At 43.6% G+C, this 15481-nt stretch overlaps 1 protein-coding gene across 4 annotated transcripts in view; it reads left to right on the forward strand.

Annotated features, from left to right (window-relative positions):
• CAP2 (cyclase associated actin cytoskeleton regulatory protein 2) overlaps nucleotides 1-15481 on the forward strand; it is a 79255-nt gene that overhangs the window by 39506 nt on the left and 24268 nt on the right. For 3 of the 4 annotated variants that reach the window (XM_065399015.1, XM_065399017.1, XM_065399016.1), the window contains 3 exons: nucleotides 11913-12056; nucleotides 12568-12653; nucleotides 14652-14757. The exons of the other annotated variant lie outside the window; for it this stretch is intronic. In XM_065399015.1, the coding sequence (XP_065255087.1) occupies nucleotides 11913-12056; nucleotides 12568-12653; nucleotides 14652-14757 (336 nt within the window). The remainder of the gene's footprint in view (nucleotides 1-11912; nucleotides 12057-12567; nucleotides 12654-14651; nucleotides 14758-15481) is intronic. 4 annotated transcript variants of the gene reach the window in all.

Raw genomic sequence — 15481 nt, forward strand, 5'->3', positions numbered from 1 at the left:
ATCAAATGGTATGAATTCAAGTCAATTGAAGAAACCCGTCTTCCAACTAAACAGGTCCCACTCTCTTGGACGGTCACCCAACATTCTCTAAGGTGGTATGGTCATTTGCTTCTAATGTCCACCAGCTTCCCCTGAGAGAATTATTTTCAATTTTATCCAATGAAAGCAGGATAGAAAAGACCCCTCGGAAGACCTAAAACAAAATGGCTGGATAGTATCAACCGAAACCTGTTGCTCATAGGCATCTAATCCAGTAACCTGCCAGATTTGGCTCAGGACAAAACATTATGGAGGCATATAACTTGTTCGGTGGCCTCTATGCTCTCCAAGCAGTAGCATGGGAACTAACCTATTTTAAAATGACCCCAGTGATAGGATGGCCACTGTGTCCCATGGGAGACTACTGCCTCAAGTAGGAGATTTTTCCTATTACTTATGTAGAATTTCTCTTTGTTGATTGTCATTCCATTACTGATTGCTCCTAGATATACTACCCATGGACCACCTATTTTCTAAATACATCCCTCCCTCTTCAGTTATTGCTCAGCCAAACTAAATATTTTAGGTCAAGATCTGCTGTCGTTTTACTCATTTGGTTGACTTCAGCAAGGCTGCACCTTTGTAACTAGAAGTAGAATTTGGTCCAATTATTTTTTCTTCTTTCTTAAATCTTTCTAGACCCTCAGGGCACAATCTTATAAAAAGTGTGGAGGTTGAAGTGAATGAGAGTTGAGAGTGCTGAGCACCTAATAGGAGACACTCAGTACCTTGTATCATTAGACCCTTATTTCTCCCCCTGCCGCCCCCCCCCCACACACACACCCTCCCCCGGTTCTCTGAATTCCTTCCTGATTGTCAGCATGTTTCAGGTATGAATAAGCCTAGCACTGCGTGATACCTGTGGTCTCATTAATGCCATATAAAGAGGGTCAACAGGCAGCATACAGTTCCCAGCTCCTTCACATGATGCCTTTTTATATGCAGCCCAAAACTGCATGGGCTCTTTTTTTGGTCAGCATTGCAGACTTCATCCAGTTGTCCACCACCATCCTTGGTTGTTTTTTGGTAAGTATTATTGTTTTCCAAGTAGCTACCCACCACTGATTGCATATTTCTCACTTTTTTTCTCCAGATGCACTTTACCAGCTTCAGACTCATTTTATTTCCTGCCCACATAGCTAACCTCTCTAGATCCCCTTGTATGGTTTCTCTTTCCTCATTGGTGTCTGCACAACCTCCCAAATTAATGTCTTCTGCAACTCGATGGTTTGAGGTGTTTGAGATACAGCCCTGCATTGCAGGCAGGGCACTTAGCCTCGGGAAGGCATAATGCCACCTGGAGCTCCAGGGAGTACAGAAAGACTGTGATTGTTGTGCTGCCATTGAGGAAGTCCATTCTCTGTACCCTACCAGCTCTTCTGGCCAGTGCAGAAGGGGGGTGGGGCTACAGTCCTGCTTCTTTACACCCCTTTGAGGGGCAGACACCACCACCAGCACTAGCCTCTCACAGACCTTGCACTTCTCAGTGTGAGCACTGTCATCATGTACGCATGCAGGGGACCGACACAAGTAAGAGGGAGGCTTCTTCCATCTTTGACCCCCTAGCACATCCATGTAGCAGCTGAGCACCATCTTACCATTTTAACGGATATGCTAAAGGATCATGAGTGAAATAGTAAATGCCTCGGGACACAACACTAATAATCCCTGTAGCACCTTACTGGATACCTGCCTGAAACATTTCCTTTTAGGATTTATCCTTTCTCCATAGTCCTTCAGCCAGTTTTCAATCCCTGCAGCTATGTTCATACTCAGGCCCTTGAGCCAGATAAGCTTACATGAAACCATTTTGATGTAAGCATTCTGGTAAGAATCCCTAATCCACTAGGGACCATGTTCTTCATTTTTTGCACACCCAAAACTGAGGTAGCTCACTCCCTTGGCCAGCATGTCCACCCACTTCCCAGCACTTTTGGGCTGCACTTACCCCCACTACATCTTCTGGCAGGAGAGACAACGTGGCGATTGGGCACTGCTGCAATCTCCACCTCTTGCAAATTTGCTACCACTAGTGACCTGGGACTTGGGTTTTTGCCATCATAAACACAGGATGAATCCGGTTAGTGGATTTTAACAGTGGCAGACTGGCAGTGTTTAGAGAAGAATGATCGTCCTTCTTAAAGCCAGGGCTGGCTCCAGGCACCAGCCAACCAAGCACGTGCTTGGGGCGGCACCTGGTAAGGGGCGGCCAATCTTAGGGTGGCGGGGGGCAGCTCGACGGGTGGGGGGGTTCCGACGGCACAGCGCTCGGCGGGGGGTGTTCGGCGGCACGGCGCTCCACGGGGAGGGGTTCGGCAGCTCGGCGGGGAGGGGTTCGGCGGCGCTCCGCACAAGGGGGATTTTCAGCAGCACGGCACTCGGTGGGGATGTTCGGTGGCGTGGCGCTCCGCGGGGGTGTTTGGCAGCGCGGCGCTCCGCAGGGGTTTCGGCAGCGCTCCGCGCCGGGGGGGGAGGGGCGGTGTTCGGCGGCAGTTTCAGCGGCGCGGCGCTCCGCGGGGGGCGGGGGTTTCGGCGGCACGGCGCTCCGCGAGGGGTGTTTGGCGGCACTCCGCGCGAGGGGGTTCAGCAGCACGGCGCTCGGCGGGGGGTGGGGGGTGTTCGGCAGCGCGGCGGGGGGCGGGGGCTGTTCGGCGGCGCAGCACTCGGCGGGGGGGGTATTTCGGCAGGGCAGGGCGGTGCTGGGGGGGGGTGTTACGGCGGGGCAGCACCTTTTTTTGCTGCTTGGGGCGGCAAAAAAGTTAGAGCCGGCCCTGCTTAAAGCTGGAGTGTCCATGAATGCCCATGGTGGAGTGGTACTACAGCATGTGATTGCTTTTTAAAACCTGAGAAGCTTATATAGCTAGTCAGCTCAGTCTTCCTGCGCACTTCTGTGTTTTCAGTTAGTGCACGTGCCCTTCTGCAGCCATTCTCTGTCCTGAAATTTGCTTCAGTGTATTGTTAGAACATACAACGTAGGGCATACCATGTAACAAACAGAACCCAGGATTACCTCGAGCAGCAAAAATTAGGAGCAAATCAAAAGCTTGATAACTGCTCTTGCCTGAGTATCAGCCCACAGTTAGGAGTGGAATCTGTTCAGTTTGCCTGGGGTAGCAGAACACCTAGATGGGTCTGCACAGTTTGACTGTAGGAGTGTCTCTTTGTTGGATATACAGTGCGCTGCCTGGCCAGAATGGCCGCAGAGGGTAACGCGGTATGCAGTAGCATGCAATTCTAATTATAAAAATTGTCAGACTGACTCCAGGCTCCCAAGATAAATATATTGGGCCTGATTCTCTGTTGGTGTAACTTGGCACAGCTCCACTGAAATTTACACCAGCCCCAGGTTTCTTCACTGATTAGGAAGCTATTGATCTTTCATGTTCCTGGCTGTTTGCTTTCCTAACATTTTATGCATAAAAATAAAAACCACAAGTGACTAAAATAGTAATTTGTCAGTTTTGACAGAACACCTAGTAGTTATTAGGTTGGGATTGCTGTGGTTTTTAAGAGAAATACATCAATTGCCATTTAAGTCACTGCTGAATCACATGCTTCTGTCAATAGACAACTGACTTGGTAAGGCCAGGAATTTTTCACCACACTTTTGTCGCACCTTGTTAAGGCCCTCGTCCTGCACTATTAAAGTCAATCGGAGCTTCGCCATTGACTTCTGTGAATGCAGGAACAAGCCCTAAATGTACAACTGTGTTGGAGACACATTTAATTTAAGAAAATCAGAAAATTCACTTATATATGGAGGGTCTGCACAAGGCCCCCTGCATGGAAATATTGCTCTAGCCCTCCGAGTGGATTGGTCACACAGGGTGATCTCTGAAGACAGATCTGTACTGATTCCGAATAAGCTGGTGTGGTGAGGGCCTATAGGCCCAGGGTGGGGGAAGTTCTACTGAAGCTGCAGCTGCACATATTTAGCAGTAACCTACTTGCTCCCCACTGCACAGGGACAGAGGATGCTATTCTGGCCCATAGGCTGAAGTAGCAGATGCAGAGGGGCTGAAATTTCTTCCCACTCAAACCTCGCACAAGACAAAGCCCATTTGTGCAAGGAGGGGTGAATCATCTCGTTCCATGGAGGAGGAGGAGTGTGCAAAAGGAACAGTCGGGCAGCTGCCTTTGAAAGCTGGATACATTTTTGCTAGGAAATAAACAGAAAATTGTAACCATTCAAGGGATCCAGATATTTCCCAAGCAGCAAGCCCTGGAGTTTCAAGGCTGTTTAGCAGCTTGTTTGGGTTCTATTTAGATTCAGCTCTGAAAATCATTGGCCAGCCTAACACAAGCACCACCTCAGTTGAGTTCAGATTGTTAATAAAATAGAAAAATTATTCCATCACAGTGCTGACATTCTTGAATGTCAAAAACAAAACAACCTTTCATGTCTTCCTTATGCATAATAAAAGAAGGGTCCAAGTCCAATTAAAAAAAATGCTCTTTACAGATTGCCTTTAAAAGAAACACACACATTTGAAAGTATGGAAAAGCACAGTTAATGCACCCAAACTCTGCAACTGTAGTTAGGCCAGAAACTCTTAGATGATTTTATCCATCCATAACAGAGTTTCATCTCATCAGCGATAACAGAAACTACAATGCCTTATTCTTCAATACACGGTGATATCACTAACTCTGGCCTACCTTATGGCCATACACAATTCACAGTAAAAGAAATACTGTACTGCTTGGTGGAGGTGCAGGGAATTATTCTAACTTGGAATCCGAGGTGGGAAGGATCTAGGCTGACCAGATAGCTGTGAGGATGCAGCATCTCAGGTTACAACTCATCAGATGCTAATCCAATCACTCTGTGTAGCTCCAGCATTGTTTCGCAGTGACCACTCTGCTCTCACTCAAAGTCAGGTAACCTGGATGCTGTAACTGGAATGTACTAACTCAAGCTAACTGTTGCAGTGTGGACAAGGTTGGAGAGAACTCAGGGTATGTCTACACAGCAGCTGGAGGGTGCTTCCAAACACAGTTATATAGACACATGCTAGCTCTGCTGGAGCTAGTGTGCTAAAAAAATAACCGTGTCCCTTAGCAGCACGGGCAGTGGCTCAGACTCCCGCCTGAATACAATCACACCCAACCCCACGGGTATGTAGTTGGGTGGCTAGCCTGAGCCGCTCCTGTGCTACCCCTGGCTATGTGGTTATTTTTAGTGTGCTAGCTCAAGCAGAGCTAGCATGTGTCTGTCGATCCATGCTGGGGAACACCCTCCCAGTTGCTGGGTAGATATACCCTAAGTATTGCCAACCCCAAGCATTTTTTTTTTTAAATGAGTCAAGCCCCAAAACACTATGACATTAGCTTAAAGTCATGAGACTAAAAATAATACGTTGGCTTCTTTTTATTTGCCTTGTGGTTTAGGATTCACATTTTCAAGCTTTGTTCCACAACTACTGCGGGGGTGGGGGCAGGGAGGTAGAAACTTACTTTTGTTTTTAAATTAAAGCTGAAATTTTCAAATAATCACCTTGATTCAGAGGCTGGAGCTTTACAAAACCACCAAATATTGCGAGACTTGTGCTAAAGTCACCAGAGTTGGCAACACTGATATATGTAGATCCCATTCCTGCAAGCCAATGCAGCTATGGGACTTCTCACGTGAATAAAGTGAAATGTTTCCAGGAGCAGTGACCTGTTCAGCAAGGTCTGCTGAAATAAACAGTGCATCATGGATGTGCACTGCAATTTTGTAGGACTGGGGCAGAGTATGTTAAAATAAACCCCTGAAGCCAGTGTTTTGCGTTCAGTGACTTCTTTGGAGTGTTTTCAGCTACACTAACCAATTCAGTAGCCTTATCACTCTGATTTAGTTTTTTAATGCAGAATTATATGGAATGGATTAGTTTGGTTTAGGTTAGATTTACTAATAACGGTAAGAGATTCTTGTCTGGCATTACTAATTATTATAAAGGCTGAAGGGTAAGAGAGAAGCTAAGAATTATATTTGGTATTTTTCAGTTGTTCTATTCTGCATTTTTAAAATTTCAGTAAAATGATGTTGTAATAGGAATGTATCTAGTGTTTATGTACCAAGAGTCCTAAATTACCTTGAATAACTGTGCCGTCTTACATGACAAGAAATTTAATGTAGCACATGCCGAAGATATGTTGAAGATTTTTTCCAACTAAATTGGTCAGATTAATCTCTTTGAATTGATTTTTTGTTACAGATACAGTATAGAGATTCACTTTATTGCAATGAATATTAAATCAGCTGGTTCTTTTAGAATCCTGAGCAGATCCATATTGCTCCTATTGTAGAGCCAAATCAAGAGCTATTACTGCCAGAAGTAAGAGTCTTTTATTAATTAATTCCCCCTCACCATATAGTCAAATGCACTATATATCATTCGTCTAATAGTACATTTAATTCATTTAAAGACATTTGAATGCTTAGGGCTGGATTGTGACAGACCCTTGCCCAGATGCATGAGTAACAAGAAGACACACACACACAATTCCTTAAGAGCTGCATCATTTCTTACGAGCAACACAAAAGTGATGGAACAGGGCTGAGGATCTAGCCTACTGTGGCTGCTCTGTTTCCATAGCCACTACGCTATCAGTAACTCATTATTTTGTAGACTGCTCTGAGACACTTTGAGGATGAATATAGCTGCTGTATGAATCCAAATTCTGCTCCTTTCAGTTTTTCTAGCACTTAATATTTCATCTTTAAAAGCCCTACGATGGGCTTAAATAACTCAACAGAAAATGTAAAATGGACTACATTTTTAGAAATATTTAATATGTAGTGAAGTAAAAGAAAATATCTCTCTCTCCCTACATTCAAAGCAACAGAAATACTCTAAACACACGTAAAACGAATGGACATAATCTTTTACTGAAGTCATGGGAGCTTTTCTGTTGACCTTAGTGAAAGCAGGACTGAGTCCCCTGCCCCCAGTAATAATAATATTTATCTCTTATTTAGGGCTTTTTATCCTTGGGTCTCAAAGCATTTTACAAATGAAGGTAAGTATCATTAGCCCCATTTTACATATAGGGAACTGAGGCACAGAGAACTGAAGTGACTTTCCAAAAGTCACACAATAAGTCAGTGGCAGAGCCTGGAAGAGAACTGAGGTTTCCTAACTACCAGTCCTGTGCCCTATCCTCATGACCATGCTGCCTCGATATGCAAGGCCTTTCTGGAGCTACATGTTCTACTCCTGACATTCTCTTGGGTTGTTTGGATCTGGGCCATGAAGGTTCATGATGAGCTAGAGACTGTAAACATTCCTTAGACTCTAGGGGCAAATTGGCACAACACAAAAGCAGGGCAAATACTTTATTTTTTTAATTTCATTTTTGCTAACCACTGTTATACTCAGATTCCTGAGTGTTGTATGAAAAAATAAAAATTGTAAACAAACAAACAAGAACTTTCCCAAACTTGATATTATGGTCACGCAACCAATTTTTAAGCGATCGCAGGGTCTTTTTAGACTTAATGACTTGTAGTTGGGGAGCCAGAGATAAACAAGAATCCTTTCTGATCCAGTTAATATTGTAAATATATTTTTTCCCTTTGTGGAGGCAGGCCAGATATCACCAACTTTACAGATGCACTGGTCTTTCTCAATGTGACAATAATAATGTTTGAGACTGACTCCTTTAAAATTTTTGAAACCCTGATTTTCCCCCTGTTGCTGGGAAAGCCTTTTGACCACGTGTTGATTTATGGTAACTTTGACGCATTTATTTTAAGAAGGGGGAATATTTTAAGAAGCTTAGGTCATGTGGAATGGCTTGAAACACATGTTAAAGAGGAGGGAAATAAACAAGCAAAGCTTACTGCTGCGTGTTATTTTTTACAGCCATCAGAAGTCATGAGCTATTGTTACCCAATCAGAAGTCATGAGATATTTTAATGGCAAGGGAGGAAGAAGGTCATCCTGTAAAGGTTTTCCTCAGCTGATCTGAGGAACATTTGAACTTCTCTATGTTACAACTCTCCCCCAACACGGAAAAGAAAAACGTGTAGCTCTCAAGAGGCCATTTAGGAGCTTTCACCTTTTCCACTAATCCCACTTTTGGATACATCTTTTGCAAATGAAGCCACTTACAATCAATCTTTTTTTGCTGACTGGAAAGTCTTTCTGCTAATTAATCTCTCTGTTACACTATCTACCTATTTTAGGAATTGTATAGCATCCATCACTGTAGTACTTAAGCACTCTGATATACCAATTTCTTACTACAGAATGCACCTGCACCTTGACTGGGCAGGTAATTGTACAATAACGTGGCATGGTAATGCTGGTCCTCAAAGTATTCTGAAAAATGAATTTTCTCCAATAAACAGTTAAGTCAGTCAAACAGTTACACTCTTAGGAAAAGTGAAAAGAAATATCTGTCTCAGACAACTTTGTCCGTAAATACTAGTGGCCAACTTCTCCCCTCAGTTATATTTGAGGAAAAAGCGTGGGCACTGAGGAATGGTGCTCTCTCAAGTCGGTCACATGTCAGTGTGTGGCATGTGGTAGGTGACTGAACTTTCAAAATCAAAAACTGAGCCACTTTTGTGGCAACATATTTTAGGGTCGCAAGATAGTTTATATTACAGATAAGAAGATGCGGATAGATTCTCACTCTGCAGCAACATGTGTATATTACTGAATGTGGTAAATTTTCCAGCAACAATGTTCTGAATGAGTTTACCTGATACTTGTCCAGTGTATGATTAATATTCACGCTGAATAAAAGAATAGCTTAAATGATGTCTGTGCTCGTCCAGCTTTTCTCTTCATTGTAAACGCTGTTCATCGCACTGAGTACTCATTCTATTGGACTGTTTGATGCTGGTAAACACAGAGCAAATTCTACTTGGTATAGCAATACATCAAAACAAATATTTTGTACTTCTAAAAAACAAAATCAGACAAAATACATTTTGATAGATAAAATGAAAACCCAGGGCATTCCAAATGTCCTAAAGAAGTTTCTGGAATATCATATGGAAAAACTGTCACAGTAACTCCAAGATGTAGAGTCATTTTAGGAGTGGGGTCCTGTGATCCAAGAATCACTTAATGCCAGCTGATAAGGTTATGGGCATATCCTGATTCTAGTATGTACATTTTGGTTCACCAAAGAATATCACGTGAGGTCTCAAGTTAAAGTCAGTGTCACACTGGTCATTACTATCATAGTGAAATGTATGAAGAAGTTATGTATATATACACTGAAAATATGTTTAAGTCTGTATGAAGATATTTGTCACCAGCAAAGGTGAAAAACAGGTTTTCCTCCAAACGGGAGGTAAGAAATATGTCTCTCTCTCTGTCGGGATGTAAATTAAGCATTGTAAACTAACACAATGGCTGCCCATTTACATATGAAGTCAAATATTAATGAAGAGATGTGAAGCAAACAGGGGAGGGGCACACAGGAAAAAAGACAGTCTGTGGGAGGTTACCCTGTCTGTGAATAAAGACCATGAACTTCAGGGTATATCTAGAAGACAAAGAAGATACCCCTGTGAGGGTTCAGCCACAGAGACCCCCTTGGGACTGTCACCTGATGTGCTGAAATTACCTCTGAGCCCGTTTTCCCTGCCAGCTTGAGACTCCAGAACCCTGCCTTGTTGAGCCAGACACGCTAGCCTCCTGCAACACAGACTCAGGGTCTGGGCCATGCCCCCAAAGCTGCAGACTTTAACCAAAACCAGCTCAGCAGGTTACCTCTTCAGCACCCAGACACCCAATTCCCAATGGGATCCAAACCCCAAATAAATCCATTTTACTCTGTACAAAGCTTATACAGGGTAAACTCAAATTGTCCGCCCTCTATTACACTGATAGAGAGATATGCACAGATGTTTGCTCCCCCAGGTATTAATCACTTACTCTGGGTTTATTAATAAACCAAAGTGATTTTATTAAGTATAAAAAGTAGGATTTAAGTGGTTTCAAGTAATAACAGACAGAACAAAGTAAGTCACTAAGCAAAATAAAGCAAAACACGCAAGTCTAAGCCTAATACATTAAGAAACTGATTACAGGTAATATCTCACCCGCAGAGATGTTCCAATAAGCTTCTTTCACAGACTAGACTCCTTCTTAGTCTGGACCCAATCCTTTCCCCTGGTACAGTCCTTGTTAGTTCCAGCAGACATCTCAGGTGGTAAGCAGGGGCTCTCTCATGACTGGCAGCCCCCTTTGCCTTGCTCCACCCTCTTTTATAGGTTTGGCACAAGGCGGGGATTTTTTGTCTGTGCTTGGCCCCCACCCCTCCTTCTAAATGGAAAAGTACAAGATTTAAGATGGATTTCAGTATCAGGTGACATGGTCTCATGTTCCTGTGAGACCTCATTCTTCATTACCCACGGGCTGGCCCACACGTACACAGGAAGGCTTGCAGGTAAATAAACCCATTCACAGTTCATTGATTCTGAAGCACCCTTAATGGCGTCCACTTAATATGTTTACATCAGTGATACAAGTTTATATCTTATTCTCTTAACTCCAGACATAGAAATAATACATGCAAACAAATAGGATGAACACACTCAGTAGATTACAAGCTGTCTAATGATATCATACAAGAGACCTTTTGCCTAAAGCATATTCCAGTTACATCATATTCAGACTCATAAGCATATTTCCATAAAACATATGGAGTGCAACATCACAACCTCTTCATCTTGTACCTGGGAAGTAAATGAATATGTTTATATTCATGAAAATGGGATCTCAGCCAGCCTTGGTTGAAAATGCTGAAAATCTTTAGACAGGAGGTTAATCTGTTTCTAGAAAGTGTGTTATGATATTGTTTCATATGTAACCATGTCTCCAGTATCCTTGCTCACTATCTCCTGAATATCTACTATTTGATAATAAACTTATTCTTGTTTTCACTATAAATATATCTCAGTGCGCTGGTGTTAAGCAAATGCTGGTCCTGAGCTGAATCTTACAAGCTGGTGTATGCTTATGTGTATGTTTGTTTTCTCGGTGTGTGTTTTCTGAGTGTGAGTGTTCTCTGTGTCCTGGTATTTCTCTGGGTGTTTAGTGGATATGGGGCTAGACAAAACAGAAAATGCTCAGAGAGAGCTTGGCCGTTAGTGTGTGCCAACCTGCTCAGAGGGAGTGAAGCCTACAGAGGCCTGGAAGGCAGTGCTTGTACTGCCAGAGGCCATTGGTTTCAGGGAGCTGATCCACAGTGTGAAGGAGTCTTGTCTGTGTCTGCTAAGGGCAGGTAGTGGTGAGGTGCCTCACAACCCTGGGTACCCTTGGGGAGCATCACAGGTCTCAGGAAGCACAGGTCCCTGTTTAACTATATAGCAGGGTGGCCAACCTTACTGGCCCTCTGAGCCACATACAAAAAATCTTCAAAAGTTCGAGAGCTGGAGCACACTTGGCAGGAGCCGGGGCTCGGGGTGTCAGCCCCGAGCCCCGGCAAGTGCGCCCTACGGGGCTTCAGCCCCAAGACACCCCCCCTGCTGGACAGAAGCCCCTACCCCACTGCAAGGCAGAGGTCCTGAGCTCCCCCCCCAGTCTGGTAGGCAGAGAATGGGGGAGGATGTGGGGGGCTTGCGAGCCGCACTGTAACAGCTCGCAAGCCACAGTTTGGCCAGCCCTGCTATGTAGGTTGCACATATCTCAGACACTGCCGGTGCGGACTGTAATTTACGTTGAAATGCACATCAGTATTTAATGGGTGGATGTTTTGCTGTTGTAATTGGAGTGGGGCAAATGAAGCTGTGTGGTGAGCTTACAAGTGATACAAGACATTGACCTTTATTCCTTCCCTAAATCGATGGCACTACGCAGAGAAGTACTGAGCACAGAGTGCTTCCAGTCTGCCAGTGGTAACAATAGTTTCATGTTTTACTGCAGAGTGAGATGGCCGTGCTGCTAAAACCAATATCTGACAAGATCCAGGAAATCCAGACCTTCAGAGAGAGAAACCGAGGAAGTAAAATGTTCAACCACCTCTCAGCTGTCAGCGAAAGCATTCCTGCACTTGGGTGGATAACAGTGGTGAGTTACACACAGACTAGGGCATTTTTAAACACACTTCTTAATGGAACTCCATAAACAAATAATCAAATCAGAGCAGTCCCTAGTATTATTTAACTCTGCATTCCCATCTCCTTATCTCTACACTCAGGCCTTGTCTACACTAGGGGAGTAAGTCGACCTAAGTTACGCTATTCCAGCTACGTGAATAATGTAGCTTAGGTTGACTTACCCCAGTGTGTTCACTGCACTGTGTCGATGGGAGATGCTCTCCGGTCGACTTCCCTTACTCTTCTTGGAGAGCTGGGGTACCGGAGTTGACTGAAGAGCGCTCTGTCATCGATTTAGGGGGTCTTCACTAGACCCGCTAAATCGATCCCCCGCTGCATCGCTCGCAGCCCCGTTGATCTCCCCTGTAGTGAAGACAAGCTCTTAGTCTAAAATACTGATGGGGGGTTTTGACTAATGTTTTAAATCTTCTCTTCTTTCATTTTTTTCTTGCTATACTTGGGTGATGGTGCTGTTCTCTTAGTCTCCTAAACCAGGCCCTTATGTCAAGGAGATGAATGATGCTGCTACCTTTTATACTAACAGGGTGTTAAAGGACTACAAAAACAGGTATGTTGCCTGGTGTTAATGTCCACACTTTCTCTATGGATAGTTTAGAACTAGCTTTACTGAGGTGCTAGAGAGTACTGTATTATTTGCAAAAACATCACAAGAAAGTGTTTTGAAAATTAAAAAGCATTCAACACATGAACTTATTCCCCCCCCCCCACACACACACACACACAGAGGCAACTACAGCACTACCCTGTCTGACTGATACACTGCTGCAGAGATGGAATTCCCTGACTGCCCATCTTGCTTTTCTGCTTGAAAAATTGCACTTTGGCTCTATCACCTGGAGTCCAGCTCCATGCAGTTGAGACTTTACTGCCCCTTGATGCAGTGTTTCCAAAGGGGCTCTCTTTGCGCCAGTGCATGGCGATCTTAAGGGTGTGGGCACAGGGAGGCATGTGGTTGCAGCAGCAGATACGGTGCAGTGCTACTGGTGTTCTGTGGCCTGAGATAGAGAGAGGATGACTCCTTTTCTGAGCCCCTTTGGAGAACTCTTGCACAAATCCCATTCGCTTGGCCTTTGCAGAGGGGTCAGTTTTTAGCCGTTAGTACCATATTGTTACTAAAATACAATACCTGCAAATTTGTTTTTTTTTTTTTCCCTTAGCCATCATCTTCCATGACAAATTAGGCTGATTCAAAACCCATTTTTGTTCTTTTGTAGAACATACCTGATTTAAGTCCTTATATCAGGTCTGTTGCTACACATTTTCATCCACACTGGTCAGCAGAGGTAAAGCAGCTCACAATTTAATCTTTTGCCCAAGTAAAAATTAATCTGCAGATCTGAATTTTTGTGAAAGTTCTTTTAATTATAGTTATGAATTGCCTGCTGGAGCCCCAAATTATCTACTCTGGGTAATTGCTCCATTTCAGAATGTACTTTTTGAAGGGGCATAAGCACCAGTGGGGAAAGTGCACCTTTTTAAAAGGACTAAACTATGTGCATGATTTTTAGGGGTGAAGTTTGTTTAGTATTTCACACCAAGATATTTCTGAGTATTGGAGCTGGAAAAGTTATATAAAAATAAACAAGCAAGACACAGGATTTAAGTGTGGAGATTTTCCTCTGAGGCTTCATTTACTTTAAGACCTGATCCCACTGCCAAGCAATGGAATCAATGGGAGTCTTTTCATTGACTCCAGCAGGCCGTGGATCAGGCTTTTAGTGATCACTGTTATTATCTTTAACTAGATTTTCACCATTAAGGGCTCCATCCTACAAACAGTTATTCCCGTGCATATTCTTACTTCCACTCATTGTCCCATAGCAGTCAATGATAGCCATCCGGGTGCTTGGAGTCTAGGAAAATTAGGCCACTTATTTAGGTGCCTAAATAATAATTTGGGAACCTAACTTATTTTTGAAAATCTTGGCTTATAAATATGAGTCTAACAGAAATTATAATGTGACACCATATTATCTAGCCTAAAGATACACATAACCTTGCTTCCTGACCACCCTTCATTTATGACAACTCCTCCTTTTCTTTTGAGATTAATATTTTGGTTGCGTTTAAGAGTTTATAAGGTGCTGGTTAAAATGTTCCAAGGGGAAAGGGTAGCAGAGCACATGCTGGGTTGAGAGGCATAAAGGAGAGCGACAAGCTACCTTTGGACTCAGAAGCCAGGACACTTTACAGAATACGCTGATCTTTAATTTTCTAAAAATCAAAACACTGAGGGGAACCAGGTTTGAATTCCTGGCACAGGGCCCCATCTTGCTTTATTACTGCCCTGGTTCACTTTGAGCCTGGGCAGGAAGCATTCTGTCCTGGAGCCCTCTTGTTCCCTTATCTCTCCTCCGCAAGGATCTCAGTCTGCTAGGCCTCACCGTTTGCTGGGCTGCCTGTCTGTCAGCAGTCTTGTAACTTAATTGTCTGTGGCCAGTGACAGATGCAGTATCTAGTCCGCTTTAAATACAGGGTAGCAAGTATCTATATTTAAACACTATAAATCATACATAGAAATATTTCCTTTTTTTTTTCCTTACAGTGACTTACGTCATGTTGATTGGGTGAAATCATACTTGAACATCTGGACTGAGCTTCAAGCTTACATCAAAGAGCATCATACCACAGGCCTCACCTGGAGTAAAACCGTGAGTGCTCCTCCCCTTTCACTGTCAGAACAGAAAAACAACACTAGCTGATTCTGCTTTTACCAGATTCTGGCATTACTGCAGTGAGCCCAAACATTATCTCTGGGAGAGGAAAGGATTTAAAAAAAAAAAAAAAGACATTTCTGTATTTAACATTTTAAAAATATTTTAAGAAGGGGATAAGACAAATGTGACACAGGAAGAAGATTCAAAACAAAAGCTGACAGTGCAAAGCAGTGAATGTTGTAGTAAGCCTAAAAAGCTACCTATGTCTACACTACAGACCTTACAGCGGCACAGCTGTACCACTGCACTGTAAGGTCTCCTGTGTAGCTGCTCTAAGCCGGCAGGAGAGAGCTCTGCTGCTGGCATAATTAAACCACCCCCAATGAGCAGCGGTAGCTATGTCGTCAGGAGAGCATCTCCCACCGACATAGCCCTGTCTACACTGGCACTTTTGTCGGCGGAACTGATGTTGGTCAGGGGGGTGTTTTTTCACACCCCTGACTGACAAAAGTTTTGCTGACAAAAGCTGGTGTAGACAAAGCCTTAGTCTCCTAGTATGAAAGATCTAAAGTTGGTTGGGTGCATTGATAAAATAAAATGGAGACCTGAGCGGGCGGAAGTGGACATCGTAATCAAATAGTCATCAGACATGAACAAAGTAGGCTCAATGCCCGCTGGCTGCAGGACTTTTCTTTCTTTAAATCTGCATTTGTGGGTA

The sequence above is a fragment of the Emys orbicularis genome, chromosome 2 (assembly GCF_028017835.1).
Source record: "Emys orbicularis isolate rEmyOrb1 chromosome 2, rEmyOrb1.hap1, whole genome shotgun sequence".
Classification (NCBI taxonomy): Eukaryota; Metazoa; Chordata; order Testudines; family Emydidae; genus Emys; species Emys orbicularis.